At 42.3% G+C, this 27,997-nt stretch overlaps 1 protein-coding gene across 1 annotated transcript; it reads left to right on the top strand.

Annotated features, from left to right (window-relative positions):
• On the top strand, window positions 1-27,976 carry RP1L1 (RP1 like 1). The gene is made up of 4 exons (XM_075049840.1): window positions 1-639; window positions 19,018-19,183; window positions 21,165-26,416; window positions 26,792-27,976. The coding sequence occupies exons 1-4, from the start codon at window positions 1-3 to the stop codon at window positions 27,974-27,976; spliced, it is 7,242 nt and encodes a 2,413-aa protein (XP_074905941.1).
• The last annotated feature ends 21 nt before the right edge of the window (window positions 27,977-27,997 follow it).

Genomic DNA, 27,997 nt, shown 5'->3' with positions numbered 1-27,997 from the left:
ATGACTCAGGAGCCTGCTGACTACCTGTCAACCACCAGCTCCTACAACTATGAGCAGCCCCTTCCCTCCTTGGCTCGGACCAGCACTGTCACCAAGGTACCCCCAGCCAAAAAAATAACCTTCTTCAAGAGCGGAGATCCTCAGTTTGCAGGAGTCAAGATGGCCATCAACCAGCGAAGCTTCAAGAGCTTCAATGCACTCATGGATGACCTCTCTCATAGGGTCCCACTGCCATTCGGGGTACGGACCATCACCACCCCACGAGGAATACATTGCATCAGCGAGCTGGACCAGCTGGAGGATGGAGGATGCTACCTTTGCTCCGACAAGAAATACGTCAAGCCTATTAGCATTACTTCTGGGGGACACAGGCCAGGCCCTCCGCGAAATGGTCGTCCCTCCAGTACTTTGAGAAGAGCAGCTCAGGAAGGAAAGCTTGAAGAGTATTCCACACCTTTCACTCAGCATGGCCCCAGAATACCCAAGAAAATCACCCTAGTTAAGAATGGAGAAAGTGGTTTCCGGCGCTCAATTATCTTGAACCGCAGAAATGCCAGGAGTTTCAAAACGCTCCTGGATGAGATTTCAGACATCCTGCAGTTCCCTGTGAAGAAGCTTTACACTGTTGATGGGAAGAAGGCAAGTATCTCTGATACCTAGTGCTGGTCACTTATTCTAACAGGTGTTATCACATCAGTGTTTGCACTCCCTGTGATGCAAATCCTTTAGCTCATGGGGCCATTAGTTTACCCACTTTACATTAATTGTTTTGTCTTGTGTAGTTATTGTCACATGAGGTACTTCCCCACCACTTAAATGAATGGGTGGTGTAGAAGAATCTTGTTCAGCCATTCAAGATCTTCATACATCAGTTTTGGGTCAATGGGAGGCAACTTTTGACAGGAGTCCAGAAGCTCAATGTTTTGCAGCTGTGTATAAAACCCTAAATAAACTTCTAGTAATGGAGTTTCCCACCTTCTCCTGGGAGGCATGTACCAACAGAGGCTTAACTTTTCTATACTTAACAACTGGGAATTCAACAGAGTAAGACGGCCCTCAGGTAGCACCGTGCAGTTGCACAGTTCCTAACGGAACAGGGTCCTGCTCATGATGTGGGATCCTCAGTATTACAGTAATATAACTGATAAATGCATAAGTAATTAGGATATGAGTGGGATCAGGTGATGCATTTGTATTGACGATTTGGTGAATGTGCCAGTTGGGGTGGACTCTCATAATAAATTTGGGACATGACAACTCCTTTGTTCTTCTGTTCCCAAAGGAACTTCCTGACAAACCTGAGATTCTCCTGATTTCTTCTCCATCTCATTGTAACGTAGACTAACCTGTATTCCATTTCTTCTGAAGAGGTCTCACATGTTAGCCTGACTTGTCCCTGGCAATGCAGCTGAGTGGAGTGGTTGCCCTGCTCCTTGCCACTTTTTCCACCTTTACAGTGCTGTGTGCCAGCTCCTCAGTGGTAACGTCACAACCGTTTGTGGTGTCACTTTCCGAACCAGACGACTGAAATGACTTGGGTTCAAATGACCCACTATACAGGAGGAGAAAAAAAAAAAAAGGAGGAATATCTTTAACCCAAATAATTTTGACCTGGCACAGGGGCAGGAGTATGCAGCTATGAAGAAGAGAGAAAGGGGATAATGGTGGCTTAAAAAATCTTTCCTGGTGGAGGCAACACGCCATATCACAGTGCTTTCTGCTATGCCCACCACTCTGGAAAGAGCTTCCTGTTCTCAGCTGAAGGTTCCAAGGAAAATATCCTTACCAACCCTACTGGTCTAGAGGCTAAAAGAGTGTCAGCCTGACTGCAGTTAGAGATGAGATACCAGGGAAAGGACGGTGCCACTCCACATATGCCAGACAAGTAAAACTCCAATCTTGCTCAGAAAGTGAGGGTCCTGTAGGAACTAATGATTTATGAAAAGAGACCCAGGAGCAAGAGAGGAAACTTAGCTGTGGACAACCCAACATGGCCTAGGATAAGCAAAATAGATAATTCATGTCCTCAGACTTTACGGCCTAAGAGCCAGTTGTCTAAGTAAAAGGTGAGCAAGCTCTACTGCTTGCCACCCTACTGTGGCATTCATCTTTTCTGTCTAGAGTCTGTGTTTCTCCTAATGGGAGAGTAGAAAAAAATGGCTCACTTGTAGGCAAGACAAATCCCGTGCCCTAGGTTATTTCAGCAGTCAATGGAAAGAAATAGGCACTTTAGCTACTTTCCAAGTAACTGTCTAAATGAGTGCAGATATCTGAAGCCAGATTCATTTCAGATTCAGCATGTTAGTGTCTAAATGTTTCTGCAAGTAAGTGAAGCAAGTGGCTAAGCTCCCACATAGCTGTTGAGACTAAGCTGACAGTCCATTGGACTTGGAGCTGGCCAAAGATAGGTGTCTAGAGGCCTTCAGAATCAGGTAGCTTCTTTTTTTTAGCTTCCATCAATTCATTTGCAAAAGTTTGCTGTGTACCACAGCTACAACTATACTACTAAATTAAAAAGCGTTAGAGCAGGATCTCATCCTTCTTTTCTCTATTCTGCTATATTCTTAACATCTTCCCTGGTTTGGTCTTGGCCCAGAGCAACGGTCTGCTGACACTTTAGATTTAGTGCCTGGGGCCACTCACCGTAGGTGGTTTGGATGTGGCCAGCCTGTGTCTGAGCAGCTAGGCTGCTTCAGGTGACCTCCATCCTGAAGAACAGGGGCTGGCACTGATTGCTTTACTACTACAAATGTAGTCAACTCAATGTAGGAAAAAACCCCCAACAAACCCCACCCTGCTGCCAAGATGTGTTATAAACTATGGATAAGTATTTTATTTTGTCACTGATTTCTCCAGTTTTCAAGACTTGGACTCCTGTTCAGTCCACATGGAGATAATAATCTTGTGTAGTGGTAGTAACTTCTTCACATCTTCCATTTTTGAGAATTTTCACTCATTTCTCCAAAGAAAAGGTTTGCTTTCTACTTCTCAGTCCTGTCTTAATGTTCTGCTTGTGGTTCTTAAATGAGTTTCCCACAATTTTCCTTCTAGTCATTATAAACACCGATATTTTAGCTGGCATATATACTAAATACACACTCTGTAAACACAATATCTTCACTATTATTCAGCCTCCATCTCTTTTCCATCTAAAGACATGCAGTTATCTTTTACATTTTCAACTCTGCGGTGGTGGTCATGCTGTCTAAAGGTCTCTATTCTCCCAGAGTCGGATCTCATCCCGACGTGCCAAGACGTGGCAAGACATGGCTAGAATGACATGGGTACCGACTGACCAGAAGTGGTCACTGGGGAGTGTTTGAAGCTGATGGCACCTACTAAGTTTTACGTGCTAACATCTTTGCTGACAGTTTAAGTGACAAGCTATGTAGGTCTCTTCAGGAGACAACGTGTCAATAGCTTTGTCACTTGTTTTGCATCCCCATTCCCAGTTCAGCCTTTGTTTCTGGAAATGGTTCAGCCTAGGCTGCACATGAACATCACTTGAAGAGATATTGATGTTCTTTGTTGCAGCTAGATTATCTTCTCTGGCATGCCACAGAGTTTAGAATTATCTTCTAGGTAGTGATAATGATATTTTCCACAATAAATCCTCATGTTTTCCATCTGCAGAAATGTGGGTGTGGATCAAACACTATCACTTACTTAATCTCTCCACAGTCCCTTGGGATTCTTTTTTTGGATATGAACATTTTCATTACCGTCTTGTCAATAGGCAGTTCATCTCCTGTACCTTATTAATTTAATCTGCAGTCCTTTTATTCTTTATTCTTATGTAGAATATCGCAGTGATAGGTGTCTATGGGTCCAACCGGATCAATGTTATCAGCTTACACATAGCTAGGAAATACGTGATTATTAATATCTTTTCTGGGGAATCTGTTAAAGTGATATTTTGGCCATTCTTCATTTCAACCATTTACCTCTTGCTCTTTAACTGTTTGTTACTGCTCCTTCAGTGGTCATTGCTGTTAGGACTTCCTGGACCTGTTACTCTAGTCTCGGGTACAAAGCATTTAAACCACAAAAAAAGTCACTCTGCCTTGGATTTTCCCATTTTTTCCTTTCATAAGGATTCTCTAAACCACTTTTGTTCTGTCTAAGTTTTCTTGTTGTACCTCATCTTCAAGATCTCTGTTCCCTATAGACAACTGGTTGTATCCCAGAGTTTTCACCAGATACTAGCAGTTTCTTTGAGGGGTGAAAATGGCGAATTCGTCACACAATTTGGGGCATTTCCTGAAATAACCTCCTTCAACGGGCGCTGAAGATTAATTTTGACTGTATGTCTTGCCTTTATAGTTACATTTGAATTTTCTGATAGAGACAACGAAAACAAGCCTCTAATCTTCCACGACTATTCAAAGGTGTCTGGATGCTTCGTATTTCTTGGGTATTTCCTTGTTTCTCCTATTATTATCTTTGAATAACAATTCAAATTATCTTTTAATAATTTTGTAAACTGCTTTTATGACATGTCTATGTACATTTTTCGCAAGACTTATTACAGAGGCCATTATTTCTGGGAAAGAGGGCTAGTATTGACGGGAACAGTAACTTTTGACATTCATTCCCATGATTTGACAGATTAACTGAATAACAGTAAAATTCATTCCTAAGCAATGCATCTGGACTGCTGCTTGACTGCCTTTGTATTTGTCTGGCTTAGAACAACATAATTCACAGCATTTAATAGCAGGTTCACAATGTCTCTTTTGCTGTCAGTTTTTTCTTGATCTCTTGAAATCTGAACACAAAAAAGGAAAAATCTCATCTCCTACAGGTGAATCGTTCTCTTCCACCAATGAAAGTGCTACTCATAGACCTGAGAGTGTTGTCCCTTCGATCTCCTTTTCTTTTCTTCTACTACTACAATTCCAAATCTGAACTCAAATCTTAAAATAAGTTAAATCACCTCTGAAACATAATATATGGTTGGCATATATGGCACTGCCCAGTGGCTCTGTTTTAGTATCTTTACCATTTTATTGAAAAAATCCAGAACATTTGAAAATTACAAGTCTTTGGTTTCCTATTATACCTTTAATGGGTATAAACTTAGACACACATGGAACAGGCCTGTTGTTTTGTGTTCCTTTCGTGTAGTATTGATTTGAAAAAGCAGAGAAAAGTCTTTTCTTCATTTTGTAGTCCGCCTAGTCCACAAATGTTTCCAGTAAACCTCTAAGTTTAATTCAATCATAACTCACAGGGAAATAAACTTTTTGGACTGCAAATCTCGCTGATTTTGCACATCAGTACATTTTCTTCTCCAGACAAAACTTGTATCATTTATTTTTATAGCCCTCATTTTGTCTCATTTTTTTTCAAATTGGTTTTAGGGCAAGGTTTTACCCAAAAAAAGGAAGAAATGCTAGTGATTTCATGAAGCCAATAAACTGAACATTTTACCTATTTTTCTTTTTTCATGGAACAAAGTCAGAAGAAGGTCATGGGCAGCTGTGCAGAATCCTAACACAGATGAAGTTCATTGTAAGGCCAAAGGTGGTGGTGTAGCATCAAGATCCATTGGAGGCCAGCAGAGCTCTTGCTTTTGTGATCACACTTATTTTGCTGTTATTTTCTCTTTTCTTGCTCCCATTTGTCTGCTTATTTACCTCTCCCGTATTTTCAAATTTATACTTTATGAACTTCCTAGGAAAGGTCAGTGTATTCGCTGGTTGTTTCTTCCGTGGCCTGGATTATGGGCCTTCATTGCTCTTGGGCCAGAGAGTCTTTCCATGCTATGAATTCAGAATTAGCCTATAATAATTATGCAAAACTCAGGTCAGTAGAAACAGTGATTGAAAGATCCTGATTCCAATGTTAGTAAAAATCCAGAGTGGTTCTATTGGTATTTATACATTTGAATTTTCATTCTAATTCCTGAAGCCTTAAACAAGGTGAAACTGGTATTTTTACTCTTAAGCATCAAGGACACTGCCTACTAGGAAGGAAGAGCTACTCCCACTGAAGTGAACAGGTGTTTAAGTATTTGGGCACCGATATCAGGATAGCCAAGAGCCCCTCTTCCCAAACTAACCATGATTTTTGTTGTCAGTTTCTAAAGCAAAATAGTAATTGGATGACTATGGGACTAGAGGCAAATTTAATTTGATCTTAGCTTAGAAAAATCAGTTAAATTTTCAGCAAGTAAATAGTGTAAATCATATAGTTCTTTTCTGGTCAAGCCACCAGTTACTGTTTTCCAGGTGACTAACTGGAAATAGTGCCCAAATGGAGAAATCTGTTATATAGGTTAACATCGACATGTCATTAACTTGTCAGTGAAACTTTGTGCAAGTTTCTGCACTAAAAGATAGACAGGCCTGGACTTAACTGATCTAAATCTGATCATCTTATTAGGCATTTAGGATGGAGGGTGATTTTGCCTGTTGGCCTCTTTTTATTGAATATAGAAGAAGATCAGAAGACTGACTCAGACTAGTCACCTAAAATTAACCCAGGCCTAGATTTTCATACACTTGTTTTAAAGTACTACAGCTTTTTAAATGTTAGCAAACATGAGACATGGGACTCTACATCTGAAGATCACTTGGCTGATGAGACAGTTGAAAATTTCAGCTTTCCTAGTCTTTACTAGGGACATCAGTTCTACGCTAAAAAAGAACCAGGTGTGTTACTAAGAGCAGATATCTTAATAAAAAAAGGTAGAGTAAAATTTGTAGGTTATCTTCTCCATCACATGGACTTTCATCTCTGTTCTGGGAAGTTCTTATACAACCCAGTGGTGCATTTTCTTTTCTCCATGGTCTAAACCACAGGAGAGTGCACCTATGTGCAGATCCCACCACCTGCCTCTGGAGAGGGAAGAATGCCTCTGTGGGCAAAGGGACAGAGAGAGATCATGAAAGACCAAAATCCTCACGGACAATTAAACTATAAGAAATGACGTGTAGGATTACGTGACAGCAACTGCACAGCAACAGAGGATTTCCCTGACAAATGCAATTATCCAGGGTCCGCCAGCTGAACAGTCATTAAGACTTCTTTAAGTCACAGGAACCCAGTAACATGACTATATGTCTGGTCACAGATGTCCTGATTTCCTGCACTTACTCTTGAATCACTAGGCCTGCCTTTTACTGGCTGGTCTTAAATTAAAACAAAAACAAAACCAAGTTCTTCCTTAAAATCCAATACTCCTTCTTGTATGGCATTTGAAACCACATTGTGTTATGGTAAATGTCTACATAGTTTATGGTTATTGGTGGCAATTACCATGAGCTTCTCAAATGGGATTTATCAACCGTCAGAAGAAGTTTTCCAAGGGATGTGGCTAGTTTTATGTTTGTTGGAGTCAGGCCAAACTTAGATGGTTTTTGCTTAGGCGCGCTCAAGGCTGACCGTAAGTTGTTATATTTAATGAGTGAATCTGATCCAGACTGTTATGTAGAAAGGCAGAGTAGATGACCAGAAAGACTCTCTTTTGCCTTAGACTCTACAAGTGAGAACATTGTAGAATGAGCGCTGTATGCAACCAAATTTCCTTGAGGGATCAGAGAATTACTGTGCGAGTTAATCAGGGGAGCAATCACGAGTTAAGGAATGCTTCCTCAGGCACCACTAACTGGAGACTGTAAAGGATTAGTTATTAGAAACTCCTTGGGGTAAGGACCCTCATTTTCCTTCTGTGTTTGTGTAGAGTTTGGAATGAGACACACCAGACGCTGTGGCAAGACTAACCGTTCTGGGTCAAATCAAGCCATCTTTGGCAGTGGCCAGTCACAGCAGTCTTGGAGAAAGACAGAAGGGCACATATGAAGCGATGCTTTTCCCAGTGTGTTTTCCCAGTCTCCAGCAACCTGTAGGCTAAGATATTCCTCACCCAGAAGTAGCACCATGGGCTACACTATTCTAGTAGGCAGAATAGTATCAGGACACATACTCTGGCCCTGACACCGAATGGCACTATCTATACATATTCATACTATGTAGCCTCCAAAATAGGGTCTAATTCCTACAGCCTTTGTAATTGGGTGGCCACATTCAAGCTACTCCTTAGGAAAGGTCCCTGGTGTATGTTAACTCCCAGATCTGTCCAGGAATTTCTTGGGAGAGTGCCAGCTGATCCAGGCTTTATATGCACTAAAGACCATTCTAAGAATTTAACAGTACAGGCAACTCAGTTCCAGTGCCCTGGATCCAGAGTTGTTTAATTTAGCAGTAAAGACAGAATTTTTATTTTTAGCTGTTATTAGTAAAGGTGTTGGTCTAACTATTATTACTGAATCATCCTTGATAATAGTGGCTGGATTTACAGCGACCTCAGGGTGCAAGGCCAGGAAACAGGCTTGTCTGACATATTTCCTGGCTCAGATTTACACAACCATATAGCCATTTCTAGGACATCTGTAGACTGCCCGCAGGCATCCTCTAGGCCACTCATGTTTGGGCTGTCTACCAAGCTCATCTGTCTTAATGACAGGTGTCATCAAGACCCTGATGGAATGGGATAGATGGAGGCAAATAAGCTGTTTTAAAACGTGGTACATATATAAACACTAAGAGAAGAAAGGTGATCATTTCCCTCCTTGGGATAGTTAATTTTCTGGTTCATGTTGACATATTCACTGTGACACTTGGTTTCATGCTGTGTTCAGGTATGAGTAACTGCAACCAGTTTCAGCCCCTCATCTGGTGCAAACCGTTGTTATCAAGTGAGCTGTACCACTTTCCACCCACCGTGTGTGTGAGTCATAGTCTAAAAACAAACCACAGGTTTCAGGTTCAATATTCTCTGATTCCATGCCAAAACCACAATGACTCCAATGAGATTTACACAAGCGATCTGTAAACCTCAGCAAAACTTTCCATGAACCTGATCCATAAGAAGACTCATATCCAGGTGTGTTTTATGAACCTTTGAGATGCCCTGAAATCATTTGGCCCAGTGCCTTACAAGATGTAGTTAAATGGACCCCGTGTGCTAGCCACTTTCTTATCTAACATATACCAAATCTAATACTTTCTTATCTAACATATACCAAATGCAAATGATTCCCTTAGCCTGAGGAGATTTTGTTCTTTCAATGATAATAATGTAGCAAAGTGTAATTACTTTCTAATTCTTTTGAATTGAATCCAGGGCAAAGACATTTCCAATCATATTATTTAGTATATGCAATAATATTTGTGAACTTAATGCTTCTATTTATTCATTTACCTAGAATACAAAGAATAGCAGAATTCCACCCTCTCCTGGAAAAACTGAGAATTTTCTTTAAGTACGTTAAGTAGAAATCACTGTTTCTGCAAAGAATTTTTGCAGGAAAGGCTGGTTTTTTCATAGGGCTATCTGGTTTTCCAAATGCCGATTTTGGAGTTTTTACCACTAACGGGAGAGGAAAAGAGAGGATGTTTTGCATTTTCATCAGTTTGCTTCTTCCTTTTGGGCCCTGAACAGAGAATTCAAAGGATTCTGCTGCAACTCTTAGAAAGGTCTGGTTTTCTTTCAGCTTGCATCTTTTCTGACATAAATTGAGTTAACATCAGGGGAGCTACTTCTACTGTGTAGAAGTAAACAACTTTCCAGCTTTCACATTTGTACTATGGACTCTGCAAATTGAAAGTGAAACCCTGGACTCAGTAACAAGAAAACTATTCCATTAAACCAGGGTTTTCAGCTAAATGTGTTTTTCTTTATGCCCTGAGCTTCTGGAGTCCATATACTATATCCATAGTGCTCGAAGAAGCACAATGCACAAATGTTTACACTAGGAGACACCCTGGATGGTAAGACCATGGAACAACGCCATATGGATCTATGAGCTTGATCTAGAAGCAGTAGGGTTTATATACTCAGTCCCGGCTCCTACAGCTAGTTGGAACACACCTATGTTGTGCTTCCCTCTTTTCCCTCTCAGCTTCCAGCTGGAGTAACTTTTCATCCATGATGTAGATATTCCCCATATAAAAAGAGTAAGTTTTGAGATTCTGGTCCTGGGGAGAAGCTGGAACTCATGAACTGTATCCTTCCCACTGACTCAGTCACCACAAGGCTAATCGCAAGAACCAAATGCTTAGCATTTTTCAAGACTTGTCAACTTTTAAGCTAATCCTGCCCTCGGAGGGCATAAGGGCAGGCGCTTGGGGTGGGGTGGATGTTAGTCTGACTCATGGTTTTCAAATCCTGAGGTTGGATGGACCTGATTTAATGAACCTGGTGCCAAAGGAGCAGGTGGTGGACTCTGATTTCCCTGAGGAATTGCAGTGTGTCAGAAGGTGGGAAATATCTGCAGCAAAAACTTTCTAAGAAATGCCTTCCTCTCTTCTATGTTGAAATTTGCACCCTTAACAGCAATTTTCTGTTCCTCTGCCTGAGTCGCAGCTAGAACAGTCTCAGACCTCATTTTGAGCTGACAGAGGTAGGGAAAAGGCCATCAAAAGTTGGAATATAAAGTCAGTGCATAGTGGGGACCTCCCCAGTTCAAACCAGAACTCAGTGGAAGTCCTCAGGAAGCCTCCCATAGTCTTCATCAGGAACCAGCTCATCCCCCACGGAGGCGATAACTGTGGCACCCCTCATACGATCCTAGCAGCCTGTCTTCCAAACTGAACCAGGCTGTAAATCAGGTTTTTCCCCCTTTTTGTCATCCTCACCTGTCTCTCAAAACCTTTTCTGCGAAATTTCTTCATGCCTTTTTTTTTTTTCAGTCCTTCCTCTTCCTTCCCCTTTTTTCACTCGGTGGTTCTCTTCTGCTGCTACCCAGCTGATTTCCAATGGCCACTGAACTTCTGGTTGTAGTATTTCACCTGGACTGGTAAAAGACCTGCTCATCCAGACTATTTCCAGGGCCAAACTCAGAACATTTTCTTTATACATGTGCAAAGTGTCACACACAGGGAAAAGGCATCTCTGAGTACTCCAGGAAAAGCTGCCAGCAGTGAAATAGCTAAACATGATCTTTGCCTGTGGTTGACTGAGAAAGCAGTGCAGTGCATTATTCCTCTGTTTTTCACATATTTTACTTGGCTGTTTGAGTGCTTCATGGCCTGATTTCCAGATCACAACTCCCAAAGCTATCATTTTTCGTGCAGCTTTACACAGTGGTCAAACCAGAAAACTAGGCAGCTCATGTCTGAAAAGTTCTAGAAGATGCTGATGTTTTTAGAAGTGTTGGTATGACAAATCATTTTATAGTGCTGCATTTCACCATCTGGAGCAATGCACTGGCCCATATTCCCGTGATATAAGAATCAAATAAAGGTAATTTATGTTTAGCAGATTACCTGCTATTGCAGGAGCCTAGGACACTGGCATCTGTCCTGCTTCCTGCATGTGGATTTTGGGACCTGATATTTGATTTAGTGTGTAAGAGACCATGTGAGTTTTGATTTGCCGCGGGAGATGGAAGGGATGCTGCATACTCTCTTCTAGACTAATCACTGGGGTGCTACAATTTGCAGAGGGCTAGATCCATATTCCCATGCAATAGTTCCGTAATTTAAGTTCAGTATTAGCTCTTGTTCTGCGTTCCTTCTGATGGGATGGGGAGAGTCTTCTGGCTGCTCGCCAAACACACACCCATGCCACATCCACCAGCCTCTCCGCAGATGGGGAAAGGGGTGTTCCACTGTGGTAGGGTGTGGGGCAGGTTGCCCATGCTGATGTTAGAGAAAGTGAGGTCAAGTAATGCACTTTCCTATACCTTCCTCCTTCTTTTCTTCCGCTAATTTGCTAATATGTATGTGGGCATGGAGTGGCAACGCCCCATGATTCACCTTCTGACCAACAGATTAGCATAGCTTTAAAAAACCACTCCCCAGAAGAACCACTCTAATTCTTCCAGTGCAAAGTCTGGGGAAGGGCATGCATAAAATACAAAACTTATTATTGTTAAACGAGATACCCCAGTTCAGAGCCAGGATCCCCCTGGACTGAATGTAGTACAACTACAAAACAAAAGGGCTGTTTGCACTCCAAAGAGTTGTAAATCTGAATGAAAGACAAAAGGGAACAGATGAAAGAGCACAAGGAACCGAGGCAATGAGTCAGCATGATAGGCAATGAACTCAGCCCGTTAGCCTTTTCTTCAACATGTCTGTTACAAGCTTTTCCTGTTTCTCCCTTGCACCTCTGCACTCTTTGGAAGGTGGATTAGCTTATGGACCTGTGATCTCAACCATGCCTTGCGTTATTTCCCCATTCTGTCTTTCTCTCTCTAACTCTCAAATGTCTGTGGTTGGCTGGTAGACAGCACAGTTAAAACAAAAGATGTTTCCTACATTTTACCTTAATCAGAAACTGGTATCCCTATTCAGCTTCTGAGGTGAGTAAGGTTTGCAAAGGTTGTTTCTTCTCTTGGAAGAGCCAGAGGACAGCATGTTCTCCACAACAAGCAACAGATTCCTAATTTTAGAGATGTTATGTTTGTCTTTCTTCTGTTTAGGTAATGAGGACATTTTATTATTAATTGTGTTGCAGTAGCACCTAGAGGTCCTTGCTGAGATCACAACCCCTTTGTGGTAGGTACTGTACAGTAACATTCACGGAGACAATCCGTCCTCCAATGGATAGCACCCAAACTGAAAAAAACCAGACATAGTTCAGAAGAGAGGATGTCCTTTCATTTCCACCTTGCACATGGTGACCTCCCCAGCGCAGCTGAGGGTAACGCCTATGAAACATTTTTATTGGGAAGAACATTTAGCTTTTTTGAACCAATCCATACGTGACATATCCCACTGTGACAGGGAGTTTCTGTGGTACGAGATAATGAAGTATGCAACAGAAGTTTTACTGTTTTGAAAAGTCATAATTTTATTGTCAGAAGTACAAAAACTTCAATGAAACCTAAAGACATAGCTGACATTTCCTTGGAAGAGTCTGTGCATATAGGTTTAACACACAGCAAATTGCAATTTTTTTCACATAGCAGCACCTGATCTTTAAGACACCACAGTGGGTCAGAAGTTGACTGATACAAACAAAAATACTTCAACAGAGGCAAGTACTGGCAACAAATTTTCTGCTTTCTTGTCCAGAACTTCACTAACAGCCTCCATAATCCTCTTGGTTCTCGATCCAGAGTCTGTAGAGGTCAGCAAGTTTCTCTCTGTTGGTTGCAGTGGGATTTGGATCAGGTTTTGCAGTAAGATTGAGAAACTTAATTTCATTTTCAAGGATTATGCAATAAAACTTTAACGGGAGTCTATTTCAGCCCACCAAGTGCAAACTGCTAGAGACTGTTCCCTGTGAATTTTACTTAGAGGATTTTTGCCTCTGAACATCAAGTGCCTTAGCTGTGAGCAACCCTTCTCATGAGCTCATATGAGAGGGTAATTACATTGAGGGAACTCAATAGAGGGCTTGAATGGGGCCTGAGTTATGCAAAGGAACTCTTTCCTAACCCATCACAGACCTTTATCATCAGCCATTCATTTTCTTCCATTTCACTCCTGACTGTTCACTTATCATAGATTAAAATATTCTTGGAAGTTACCATGTTTTGGGATTCAGCTTGCAAATGAAGACACTTCATTTTCTAATTGTCTCTATATGAATATGCTAGATGTTTCCTGCTTAGCCTTCAGGTGGTAGTCTGGTGGGGCACAGGTCTCATATTTAACTTGTATCCTGTCTGCCATCCTCAGGCACATATTAGATACTCTAGAACATCTCAAATTGCTCTAGTTATCTACATTAGACAACTGCATTGAGACGATTGACTTTCTCTCTAGACAGTGAAAGTATCAGGTGGCTTTCCTGGGGTGAAATGACCTGTCCCCCAGAAATATCGATTGCTCTCCACCAATGTGCAAGAAGCCTGGATTGTAAAAGATGACTTACAATCAGGTGTGATGAGTTAATGGAGAAACAATAGGGCAGGGCATTCCTTTCTCCATCACAACTCCTTGAGGTGATCACCAGATTTTAAGTATTCACAATCAGTTGCCTTTGGTTTTTATGGCTAAATTGGACTGGGATGTAATACTGTTTTCTTGTAATATGGTATCCTGGCATGGGTACTCAAAAATCTTGCTGTGGCAGCCTGAGGGAAGTGAGGAATCTGTTTACCAGAAGGATTTCCTTACAGGCTACTGCTCGGAAGAGATAAATGGCATCTCCGAGCAAACAAAGAAAACTTAAATGTCGGAAAAAATCTGTGCTGACCAACCAGTAGCCACCATTTTATTTCACTGGGGCATCTTCTGATCTTGCCCCCCCCCCCCCCCCAAAAAAAGAAAGCACCGACTATCTAAGGTTTTATTGCTGCTTTAAAATGAAACACATCCCACCCTAATGATATTTATTTTTCTCCAGTGATCGTAACAGCTAAGGCAGCTAAGAACATCTACCTTCTACTCTTTCAGTTCCACCACACTTTTCCTCAGGCTGAGGTTTATATGACAATAACAACCACCTCTCCTACAAAAAATCACAGAATCACATCATTGCTGAGGTTGGAAGAGACCTCCGGAGATAATCTCATCCAACCCCCCTTTTCAAAGCACAGTCAACTAGAGCAGGTTGTCCAGGTGTCCAGCTAGGTTCAGATTGTTCCGGTGTCCAGCTGGCTTTTGAATATCTCCAAGGACGGAGACTTCACAACATATCTGAGCAACCTGTTCCAGTGTTTGGCCACTCTCGCAGTGGAAAAAAATGTTTTCTTACGTTTTAATGGAATTTATAAATAAATAAAAAAAGAATCCAATACAGTAAAGGTCAGACAACAACAGTCTCTAAAGTCCTGGGGTTTCATCGACTGCAAGAAATTTAAATGACCCTTTTAAATAATTTAATATTTACTGCAGTGGTAGTCTCCCTGTTTCAGGACAGACCTATAAGGTTTGTCCCAGCATGTTCTATTACTGATCTTACTTATATTAGGATTATGCCCCATTTGATATTATACAGCTGAAGTTAATTATGACTGTATTCCTAAAATAGTAATTAAGAGCAGCAACTCATTGAAATAATGTGGCCTTCAAGAAGGAGCACAGGCTGGGGACCCTGCAACTGATATTCAAAATTCAGCTCAGATGATGCTTCCTGATAACTATTGAATGGTCACGTTGGCTGGAGTTAATCTGCCAGAGATGTCCAATGCAGGATACAGGAATTGCCCTTTCCACATGGACTACATGTTGGTAGTCCTACTACTAGTACTAAAGGTTGGTTAACTAGCTCAGTCCTACACACCTAACTTTTAAATGTCCAAAATCTGAGGCCAGATCTAGCTATTATCTTCGTGTCCTTTGATTTCAACATTTAGAGAAGGATGCCTGTTCCTTGTTTTCCAGAACTTACCTAAGAGAGATGATGACAGTATGTTCCTTTATAGAAGTTGCTTATAAAAGCATTGCTTATGAAAGCCTAGGTCCCAGAGCAAGCCACTTTAGAGTAAGATAACTACTGAGAATTAGACTAGGATCATGCGTGGGGAGGCACATCTCAGCCTCGAACAACATCCCATACGCTGGAATTCACACTGTCATCTCTGCAAGACGATTCTCTCCTCTTACCTATCCTGAACAGCAATTCAACATCAGATTATTTTCTCATCCTTTAATCAGATCTAATATTTCATCTCTTTCTCTGGGGCTCACATGCTTCTGAAATGCGAATAGCTACTGTGTCTGCTTTTTGCCATAGTGTTACTGCCAAATCTTGCAATCTTATCTCTCAAACCACTTCACCAATTTTCTGTTTGATGTCCTGTTTCCTCCCCCAGCATGAAAAATCAATGCAGAAGGTGTACGGAAAATACAGCTTCACAAGCCATCATAACTCTTTGTCTGGTGGTTGTTATGTCTAAGCAGAAGAACAGGATTACTTCTCTTGCAGGATAGCAAAAGAAAGCTCCCAGGTTTTGTGTTGTTTCCTAGTTGTTACCAGTGTGATGCAGATTCCAGAAAAGCCAGGGGAAATTCTGCCACTCGTTGAAATGGGGCCAATATTTCTCTCAACGCATTCAGGAGCAACAGTAGACACTGGCATGGCTGCAGGTTCAGGATCTGATCCCTTCTCATTAGAAATAATTTTTATATATTCCTTAAGAAGAAGCAAATCTGAGAAGCAATGCATGGGTCGCATCCTGGGACACGCTGAGCGAGCTGCAAGTTGCTAAACACCTAAGAGGGGACATACTGTTTAGAGATAATTTAGCGCTAGTAAGAAATGCCATATTGATTGCCCTGAAGACAGATGTCCTCTGTATAGCCCAGGCAACGACGTGTTGGTGAGAGGATGGGATTCGTGCAGCAGTGTGGGAAAGCTCTGTGCTGAGAAAAATGAGATGAACTATTATCCCAGCTCCACTGTACTGCCCTGACAGAATGAACGTTGCATTAAACCAAATCAATGTGAGAAAAATCATTTATTTAACACTTAGGAAACATTCAGTTGTATTTACAACTGCCAAAATGTTTTTACAATGAAGCGTTATGAAGTGCTGATTTCCCAAATATAGATGAATTTCTACAATTATTAATTCAAAGAGATTAAGCTTGCAATTTATTAGGAATAAAGGCTATGTTATAGGTATAAACACTGCTAAAGAGCTGATGATGCTGGAAATACTACATGACAGACCCTTTATTTTAAATCACATAACACAAGTATATTCCATATGAAAGGGTTTGGTTTGTGGAGTATATATAAATTCAATAACTCATCTGGCTCAGCTCCATCGATTCCTGAAGCTGTGTCATTGGCACCATCTATTTTCTGCAGACACAACGCACCGGTGATGAGTGTGATTGAAGTATCTATATACAGACACAGTACCATGTGAGAAAATGTCCTGGGCAAAAAATAGCTTTCACTGAAAACATGTCCCTTGCAAATAGTGATAGTCCTTAAACTTAGTGGGTTTTTAAAGTCAGGTTGTTTTACATTAAGATCAGGAGGGATTTCACATCTATTTTTCTTACTTCTCTCCCTCTTTTTCCTTTTCTCTTTCTCCTTTTTTACCCTCATCTTTTTTCTACTTGTATGAGGACACAGCGAAAGATCTCACTAAAGGAATAACAAACAAAAGAAAAAAGACCAGGCAAGTAAAGAAGGAAAAGAAATATACAGGTGGCAAAACCCTTCTCAAAATATTGTCATTTATTAAATCATAGGTTTTCTATAAACTTTTTGAGTGAGCTAGAAAGATGTTTCCTTTAGAAATATATGGACCAAAAGTGGATTTATTGACAAATGACAAGCAGTAGGGATAGATAGACTGAGATTTGTGGGTTATTTTCTGCTTCTGTTTCATGGTGCTTATCACATAGACTCAGGACTTTTGTTGCTTTACACACAGTGGTGTTTAATGTAAGCTTTAGAGAGCAGAGCCTCACTTACTGTGGGTTTTTATAGCACCAAACTCAATGGGCCTCAGGTTCCAACTGTTGTTACAGTGCAAACAGTAAATTAAAAAAAATGGGAAGACGATGGGATTTTAGTGTCTTCCCACTAAAAAGCTGATGCCATATGCTTTACTGTAAGAAAAATTACCGCAAGTGCTTAGCTGGATCTTGAGTGTGATTCTGTCTGTCTTGTTCTTTCACCCTCCACATATTCACCCTCCTTTTATTTGCACAAGATCCAGCACTATTATCTCAGTACCTCTCAAAGCCCTGGTGGTACTAACTAATCTCCGAAAACCCCGGAGGCATTTCACAAACTCAGGGCTTGGGCTCCGAAGGGGGCCTGATTCTTCATTCTGATGCTATAGCAACATTTAGAGAATGAGGTCCGCCCTTCATGCTCTGTTATGCCAGGCACGTGTGACAACTGCAGAATTGTCATCACAGCTCCTCCGAGATTTGTTCTCTTCCACACTCGGCTGCTAGTTAATGGGCTGATGATTAAGTGACACAGTGAGGTCAGGGTGCATCTTATGGGCAAGATAGTGTTCAGCCCACCACCGGTGCTAGCTAACATCTCGGTAGCCCATTGCATGGTCCCTTCTTATTGGTGAGACCCTGTATGCTCTAGAGATGTTCTCCTGATGTAGCAGTCTGAGGAGGAAGGAACATCCTAGCTGGATTGTGGAGACCCCTGACAGCACAAAGCTGCCAGATGTTGGCCACTCTAAAGACCTTTCAAACAGCAAGAGAGCCCTCTTCTCATCCTTTTAGAAGCCAACGAGTGATTTACCTGGGAGCTTAACTTCAGTCTTACAAATAAGGAATTGCAGAAGCAAGATGGAAGAGGGTCCAGGCTTTGTCTAGCCAGTGCTCATCACAGGACTGATTCCTGCTCCTTTAGATGCTAGGTAAACGTTGTATTTGGGTAAAAGTGACTTATTGCCTTGTCTAGCCCTGCTCCCTGTTCCTAGCTGCAGCTGACGTGAAGGACTTGGTGTGTAATCGAGACACAGGTCATGAGGTGAAGATGAAGAGGCAGCGTGTAAGCTGGGTTCTTGTGGAGGAACGGAGAGTCCTTCACAGGCACTTCCCACGCTGAGGGACAATGTGGGACATTGTCCCTCATTGAGGCAATACTTGAGGTAATATTTGATAGAATATTTGAGGTAATACTAGGGGAAGTCACAGTACTTGTCCTTTCCTGAGCAGAGGAAGAAAGAGAACTAATGGTCAAACTAGAATGTAGCATTTACCAGGGAGTAATTGCTGTCCTGTGCAGGAATTAGAAGACTTGAAGAGTGTAATTCTCTGTAAGGGAAACTGAGAAGCCTCTGGTTCCACCCCCTTCCTCACTACCACATTGATTATGCCTAAATCTTTCCTGGAAGATGTAAAACCTTGTAATAAATGAGATATCTTCTCCCTTAGGCAACCTCTCCCATCCCTTCCCTATCTTAGGAGATCTGATTAAAGCATAGCAGAGTCTCTCTTTCAGTGGAAGAGTACTGCAACAGAGCCTACCAACAGGCCCTGGTGGACCCTGAAGTTCTCCAGAACCATGTTTATTTTATTTTAGGTGACATCTAAATGTCAAGTGATTCTGGACCTGGAAGGTAAAAGGTAGTTCTGCTCTATTGGCCCACGGTGACCCACTTGCTCTTCTCTTTCCAGATCGACAGCATGCAGGCTCTGCTTCACTGTCCCAGCGTGCTGGTGTGTGTCGGCCGGGAGCCATTTAAACCTGTCTCGATGGAGAATTTGAGGAAACACTCGGTGGAGAAGCTGCCCAACCTGGCTCCCCGTTCCAACGGCAACAATGTCAATGAAAACAATGAAAGTAAGAAAAACTCTGGCGCATATTGCACCGTCCTCTCCAGGCCTGCGTCCCACAACATGGAGATTACAGGCACCTATTGTACAGCCCCAACGCGCAGATTTCACGTGGAAAATGTACTTCCCTCTCTCTGCCTCCCAGGCCTTTCCATCCTCCCCTTCTTTTTCTCTGGTTTCCTTCTAGGATTTCCTCCCTACACCCTCCAGTCTTTCTTTTACATGCTCCCCGTGTCTGGCTGACTTCCCTTCCTCTTTCATATCTCTGTGTCTCCTTTTCCTTCCAGAACTCCCTCCTTTCCTGTGTCTGCCTCTGAGGCTCCCCAAACCCTTGAGATTTCCCACGAATCCTCTATCGCCTTGTCTTTATGTCATATAATGCCTGCACTTCTGCATTTGCCTGCACCAGGATCAGAGGATGCCCTGGTTTTTTCAGCAGGAGATTCAGTTGCTCCTGCCGGTTACAGCTGCAGTGTAGCTTTTTGGGAACAAAGCATGTTTTTATGGAAAGGTTATGTTCAGGAAGGAGTATGTTGTGGGTTATTCAGGATGATATTTCTTAGGCACTTCATCATGAGTTATCTGAGGTCACCGGTAATTACACCAGCCACCCTCAGTAGCCTATGAAAAGAAACTTCCCATGTCCAACGGGCAATTCATCTCACCTATATTAGGGATTTGTTTCAGCGTGAAATGAATTGTGCTCTGGAGGTGCACCTGTTTCTCGCCGTTGTCAATACCAGGACCCAGGAAAGATTTGCTCGTATGTTGACAACTAGTTGTAGAAACTTAAGGACAGAGGCACGCCACACTCACTGCCTGAGACAAAAAATTGGAGGGAGCAGTGGGAATAATCTGAAGCTTTGTCCATCAGGAGACTGAGCAAACACATCAGTTCAAATGCATAAGGATGGTTAGATAAGAGCTATATTTCATGTGTTATTGATCTTGGTTGGTGTGCTCCCTGTTCAACACTACCTGCCTATAATGCCCTCCATTCAGCTGCATATCCATATGACCACAGAGGCATATGGTTGTCTAGATATATAAAAGTAAACTTTGAACAAATTTGTATTAGAAATGAGATAGGTGCGTATCTTGCAAAACTGCATGATAGCAACGTACTCTACTTGAAATGAAGGGTCAAGGACTTGAATAAATCTATGCAGATCACTGCACTGATCCATAGAGATGTGCTTTGGATTACAATTCTTAAAATTCCCATACTATTACTGATTTCTTCTATAACTACCGCTATTTCTTTTTGTAAGTATCACCAGCTTACAATTCCTTTTCCATTTATTCTTTATGTTTTAATAAGCATTATAATTATTCATAGTGCCACATCCCTGCAGGGACTGAGTGCTGCTCTGGTCTACACGGCCACACCTGTGTTTCCTGGCATGTGAGTGAAGAGGTGGATGATGCACAGTAAATGTGTGACACTTGACCTCTAGCTAAGGAAGAGGGTCACTTCTCCATGTATTTTTCCCCGACTGAATAGGAAGGATGAAAACTTGCACAGTTAAATAAAGGGATATTTGCAGCATGATAAAATACAGAAACTCTGAGACTAAATTGCTCTCTCTATATATTTCTTTTTCTTCCTGACATGCACTTAATACGACAAAAAAAGTGTTTGTGTTTCAATTTAGATAAAAAAAAAATAAATTTAATGTATAGAAGATTTTAATACAGATTATTAATTCAAACTTAATATTTATGGTCATCACTTAGCCAAAGCCAAATTTTCAAATTATGTAAACTGGCATAGGCTTAGCTTTAATGGAATAATATCAGTATTCACTAGTTTGAGGGTTTGACCTATTTATTTTGTGTCATCTTTATATGAGTTAACATTTCTCTCCATCTTTCTTTTCTTTACTTATTTCAAACTCCAGTGAACTTTGGACTGAAAGCCAAAAAAAGTGTTATCCATCCACGGTCAGCATCAAGCAATCGGTCAATGAGATTTTCTTTATCATCAGAAAAGTCGTATCCTAATGGTCTCCTTGCCTCACCGGATAATGGTGCATCTTTCTCAAACAGTTTCTCACATTCAAAACCTGGGGACCTGGTCCATTCCTTGGTCAATGACGACATAGAAAAACGGGTACATGTGAACAAGGATGGTAGCCTATCCGTTGAGATGAAAGTCCGCTTCCGCTTGCTGAATGATGAGACTTTGCAGTGGTCCACCCAGATCAAAAAGTCCAATCTGATGAACCAGTTGCCTTGTGAAGAGTCAGGTGTAGAGGAGGACAGCGGAGTAGACCCCATACAGAAAATGAACCCAGAAGCCAGCTCAGAGGCGGATGAGTCATTATATCCCTGCGATATTGATTCTTACATGTCAAAACTTGAGGAATCAGAATGTGACGAGGCTCATTGTCATAGCTGTGGAAAGAAACACCAGGACTATGACATTTGGAAAAACCCCATGCACACATCCCAGAGGGAAGAGCCCAGTGTACGAAGCACCTGGCACACGCGGTCGTCATGCTCCAGCACATCTTCCAGGAGGAGAGTAGTCCACAAAAAGATGGCTTCTGTGGATAGCCTCCACACCACATCCAGTGAGGAGTTCTCTGAGCACATTGTGCAAGAGTCCTCATCCTACTCAGAGACTATAGAGAACAGAGTGGCATATAGATCCATTAAAAAGTGTATGTGTCGAAGTGATTTGTCTACAGGTGTTTCCAATGGAGAAGACCAGCAAGAATACACTCGGACAAGCACGAGCAATAGTCAGAGACCTTCGTCCTTGGGTTTAATGTCACATTCAAGCTGTGAAAACAACCTGGATACCCAAGATGCCCACGAAGACCATGAGGCCAGCAAAACCAATTCACAAAATGAAGACGAAAATTGTTTTGAAGTTTCCTCTGTGAAGTGCTTAAAGAATGATGCAGAAGAGATTGAAAGCAGCAGAGTTGGGAGTGTCTCATCAAGGTCATCTCTGCAGTCCAGACAGAGCAAGAAGAACGTATGTGAGGAAACAAGTAGCACAGGTAGGAGCATGTCCTCCTCAAGTCTTCAGAAGGCAAATCAAGAAGATAACACTAGGTGCTCCACTTCTGCCAACAGTGTGCACAGCAAGTCTAGTAACTGTACCACGCCAACAGCAAAGAGTGAACAGAATGATGACTCTGATGACAACGTAGTGGTCTCCTCCTTCTCCAGTGAGTCCTGCCCTAAGAAAGAGGCTCAAGAGGTTGAAGCAGAACAAGATGAAATCAATGAAGCCAGCTCAGTGTCAGCAAAAACAAAGCCCAGCCGATCAATTAGAGATGAGAGCAGTGAAAGTGAACGATGCTCTACACAGGGTACTCCCCATTCCAGAGCTAGTGACAGGAACAGCAAGAGAAGTGACAGTGATGAGATTCTGTGCAATGCCTCTTGCTCTTCCAGAGGATCCAAAAAGAGCAAACACAGCCATATTCATTTGGATGCACGGTCTGAAATGTCTGTGTCTTCACTTGAATCCACTCGGAATAAAAAGAAGAATTCCCTACATGCAGATGATCTGAGATCATGCAGCAGGGCATCTAATTACTCCAAAAGCTCATGTGAAATCAAGAAAAAATCTATTGGAGACCCCATGTCTCATAACTCAGGATCTTTTCACTCAAACATTTCATCTACTAGTGAAGCACAGGCGATTACAGGTTTTACTGAGGAGAAAAGCTTGAAAAGTACCACCGATGGCTACAGTGAATCCTCAAAAGGCTCAAAGAAGAGAAGCCATAGAGAAGAAAATAGTAAGCCATCATCCCTCTGCTCAAGTGTTTCAAGCCCTAAAGGAAAAGCTGGAGAGGGTCATTCCAAGATTAATTCAGAGGCCCCATCTTCAAGACAGGGAAGTATGAGTGAGAGTGTATGTTCAAAAGGTGACCACTCAACTGAGACTGGGATTAGGAATGGAAACCCTGCAAGTGTCTCTTCAAGAGTCTCTTCAAAGTCAGAAGTAAAAGATAAATGCTTGTTGACACAGGTATCCCAGGAAAGTGATGATAGGTGTTTACAATCAAACATATCTCAGTCTTCAAAATCAAGGCAGGTAAAAACTAGAAATCTCCATGTGAGGATGTCAAACTCCAGCCGAGCATCACTGTCCGAGACTTTGTCAGTATGTAGTATGCATTGTCCTGCCCCACCAAAAGGGAAGCCAAACAGCAAAAAAATACATTCAACCATGTTGAAGAACTCTTCCCTTAGCAGCATAGGTACTGAGTCAGTGCTGACCACAGGAAAAGAGCAGAAAGAAATTGTAGATTCCTCCAAAGCAACTTCCTATGGGTCTAAATCAGCTGCAACTGAAATAAATGATCAGAAGAATAAAGAGACTGACGATTCTTGCAACAGAAAAGTGGCGGAACAGTTAGAAAGCACAGGTATGCAGGAGGAAGGGAGTGATTTAATGCCATCTACTCTACCAAATACAACTCCAGAAGAAGTTGTGCAAGAATGGCTAAGTAAAATCCCTTCAGAAACATTGCTTATGAAATATGAAATGGAGGATGATGCAGAAGAGGAATGTATAGAGGCAACCACTGAGGTATCATACTGTCCAAATGCCAAGGAAAACTCAGAGGATGAAAATGCTGAGAAAAAGAATGTAGAGGAGGCTGAAAATGAAGCAAACGATGAAGTGGAAAAAGAGACAGCAGAAGGCACTGCTATTAATGAAGAGGCTGAAGAGTGTGTGAATCAGGAACAAATCTCTGAGGTTGTGTCCGAAGCTGCCGAAGCTGCCGAAGCTGACCAGGCGGAATGCAGCCAGTCAGTTACATCCAGCCAAAATAACAACAGAAGAGACCTGCCAACCTCTGTCCAGACTTCCGTCCAGATCATGAAGGCCTTGCTCAGTTCAAAACATGAAACAAAATTTGACCGATCAAACAGTTTGCCTGAAGTGTCCCCCACTATGGGGAGAAAACTGAGTAACTCTGCCAACATTTTGATTACTTGTCTTGCGAGTCTCCAACTCCTTGATGAAGAGTCAGAAGATCCATCAGATAAATCAAAATGTTTGAATAAGCCAAGGTATATGGAGCTGCTAAACATTTTTCAAGCCCTGTGGTTTGGATGCACAGCTGAAAACAGTGGTCCAAGTTCAGGTCAAGAGGCAAGTGAGCAGCCAAAGACAGCCTCTGGGTTTAAAGCTCTCAAATCTGTCGATTGTGACTTCACCCCCATGTCCTCCTCTGGGGTTGATGTTGGCAGTGGTTCTGGTGGCTCAGAAGAGAGCACAGCTGGTGCCAGGGACTGCACCTTAACAGCACAGAAAACTGCTGAACTCAAATCAGCTGGACACGTGGAAAATGTAGAGACTGGCACTGAACTGACTGAGGGTGAGGGGCAAAGTAAAGAGGAAGAGCAGTCATCCCGACCTTCGACAGCCTGCTCAAAATCAAAAGGAGAGGCAAAAGCACAGTCTACTAGAGAGGACTCTCTAATTCAGGAGGCAGAAGAGAATAAGGAGGATCAGTGCAGTAACTGTGAAAATGGTCAGGAGGAAGGGGGAGAAAATGAAAACAAAGAAAACAGCAAATTAACTGAAAATGGAGAACAAGAAGAAGATGAAGCTGTGAATGATGAACTCCCAAAAGAAAATCTTGAAGAGAAAGCTGATCAGCTACCCACTAATGATGATACAAATGTCAATGATGCTGATTGTGGAATAGAGCTGAAAGCTGATTTGGAAGAGCAGCTTGGAAAAGAGTCTCCAAATGACCCAGAGCCCAAAGTCAATATGGCCACCACTATGGGTGCATCCTTTGTCCAGCAAAATTCAATGGATCCGGATCCAATTTGGGTCCTGAGACTGCTCAAGAAAATTGAGAAGGAGTTTATGACCCACTATGTCAGTGCCATGAATGAGTTAAAAGTCAGGTGGAACCTGCAGAACAACCAGCAGATGGATGAAATGATACTGGAGCTGAAGGAAGAAGTGAGTAAAAGGATACAAAGAAGCATAGATAAGGAGATGAGGAAGATCAACAGCAGAGCAGGGAAGAAGATGCCAAGACCTCCGGATGAACCACTCAAGCGTGAGTCAACACTCCAAACTGAGCAGAGGAGACGGCGATTGCAAACTATGCATAAAAAGTCACTCATCGGTGACAAGAATGGAACCCAGACTGGGCTAGAGGACACACCAGACTTATCATTTGATGTAAATGAAGATACAGCATTTAGTGCAGCTTTTGAGGCCAGTCTTAATGAACAAACAAGTGAGGAGGAATACTGCCCATGTGACTCCTGTGTGAGGAAAAAAATGGCTTCCAAGCCTGCAAGAAAGCCAGTGGTGGTCACCAATGCCCCAGTCATGAAGGCATTTGATTTACAGCAAATCCTGAGGTTGAAGAAAAATGAGGAGGAGGAAGCCTGTGCCTCAGAAGCAGCCCAGGACATCAAAACAATTCCAAATGAGGAGAACGATGAGGGTGAACCCCAGCCAAGTGAAACGCAAGTGGAGGGCAATGAAGAAAAGGAGCCAGAATTAAACGAAGTGGACAGCTCAACGTTGAACAGAGATGGAGAAGGATCTGAAATATCAGAGAGTCAAAACTGCGAGATGGAGGATGAGGTTAAAGATGAAGAAACCAAAGAAGAAGAAAAGGAAGAAGCAGAAGAAGTGGGGGAAGAAACAAAAGAGAAAGAAGAAGAAGAGGAAGCAAAAGAGGAGGAGGAAGAGAAAGAGGAAGAAGAAATAATGAAGGCAGAAGAAGAGGAGGAAACAAAAGAGGAAGAGGAGGGAGAAACGACAGAGAAAGAAGATGAGGAAGTAAAAGAGGAAGCAGCAGAGGGGACAAAGGAGGAAGAGGAAATAAAAGAGGAGGAAGAGCAGGAGGAGGAGGAGGGAGTGAAGGAGGAGGAGGAAGAAACAAAAGATGAGGAGGAAGGAGAAACTAAGGAGGAAGAGGAGGAAGTGAATGAGAAGGAAGAAGAAACTAAAGAGGAAAAAGAAGACGTGAAAGAGGAGGAAGAAGCAAAAGAGGAGGAGGAGGAAGTGAAGGAGGAAGAGGAAGAAACAAAGGAGGAGGAGGAGGAAGTGAAGGAGGAAGAGGAAGAAACAAGAGAGGAGGAGGAGGAAGTTAAGGAGGAGGAGGAAGAAACAAAAGAGGAGGAGGAAGTGAAGGAGGAACAGGAAGAAACAAAAGAGGAGGAGGAAGTGAAGGAGGAGGAGGAAGAAACAAAAGAGGAGGAGGAAGGAGAAACTAAGGAGGAAGAGGAAGTGAATGAGAAGGAAGAAGAAACTAAAGAGGAAGAAGAAGACATGAAAGAGGAGGAAGAAGCAAAAGAGGAGGAGGAGGAAGTGAAGGAGGAGGAGGAGGAAGTGAAGGAGGAAGAGGAAGAAACAAAAGAGGAGGAGGAGGAAGTGAAGGAGGAAGAGGAGGAAGTGAAGGAGGAAGAGGAAGAAACAAAAGAGGAGGAGGAAGTGAAGGAGGAAGAGGAAGAAACAAAAGAGGAGGAGGAGGAAGTGAAGGAGGAAGAGGAAGAAACAAAAGAGGAGGAGGAGGAAGAGGAAGAAACAAAAGAGGAGGAGGAGGAAGAGGAAGAAACAAAAGAGGAGGAGGAGGAAGTGAAGGAGGAGGAGGAGGAAGTGAAGGAGGAAGAGGAAGAAACAAAGGAGGAAGAGGAAGAAACAAAAGAGGAGGGGGAGGAAGTGAAGGAGGAAGAGGAAGAAACAAAAGAGGAGGAGGAGGAAGTGAAGGAGGAAGAGGAAGAAGCAAAAGAGGAGGAGGAGGAAGTGAAAGAGAAAGAGGAAGAAACAAAAGAGGAGGAGGAAGTGCAAGAAGGAGAAGAAGCAACAAATGATGAGGAAGCAAAAGAAGATGATAAAGAAGCAAAACAAGAGGAGCATGAAGTGGAAGAAGAGGAAGAAAACCCAGAAGAGAAGAAGGAAGAAACAAAAGAAGAAAAAGAGGGAGCAAAAGAGGAGGAAGAAACAAAGGCAGAGGAGGAAGCAAACGGGAAAGAGGAAGAGCAAGAAGAAGCTCAAAATGAAGAGCAGGAAGCTGAAGAGAAGTCCAAAGCTGAAGATGAAGCTGACAATGAAGCTGAAGAAACAGAGGAGCCAGAGGATGAGGACATTGGGGCTGATGATGAGGAAGAGACATCGGAATGCAGAGGAGATGCTGACGGCTCTGGAACTGACAACAATCCTGAAGGAGATGCTGCAGAAGGAACTGAAGAAGCTGAGCAGGATGAAGCTGAGGCAGTGGAAGATGCAAATCCAGAGTCAGAAGATGAGGCATGTTCAGCTGAGGAGGAAAGCAACACTGAAGGAGGTGATAAATATGATGAGAATGATGAGAAACCGACCAGTGATGACCCTGACAAGGCACATGAAACATATGAAGACAAAGGCAACAACAAGGTTTCTGAGAGACCCTCAAGGGCCAAAGGCAAACAAAACAGGAAAAGGCTAAAGAGTCTGAACAAAGCAGCTGTCTTTTCTTGTTATTCTTCTGTAGGAAACTTCTCACAGCAATCCCAGAAGGGGTCTGAAGATGAAGCTGAAGAGGAATGCAAAGATGACAATAACCCCATGAGCAGCCATCCCAATGGAGAGGTTCAAAGTGATGAGAGCAGCAAACCCTCACAGATGTATCCTGACTGTGAGGAAGAAGAAGAGGACAAAGAATCTTCATGCACTGATCCTTCGGGAGATGAGGACCAGGCAGAGGCTGAAGGTGTAAATCCAAAGGAGGTTGAACATAGGGATGAAGTTCAGGCTTCTAAAAAGAAAGAAGACTCTGATGAGATTGGCCAGGATGACCTGGACTTCTAGAACTGCTTATCAAAAACTGTT

This window comes from Buteo buteo, chromosome 17 (assembly GCF_964188355.1).
Source record: "Buteo buteo chromosome 17, bButBut1.hap1.1, whole genome shotgun sequence".
Lineage (NCBI taxonomy): Eukaryota > Metazoa > Chordata > Aves > Accipitriformes > Accipitridae > Buteo > Buteo buteo.
Note: the sequence above shows the minus strand (reverse complement) of the source record. Positions and strands in the feature narration are given on the sequence as shown.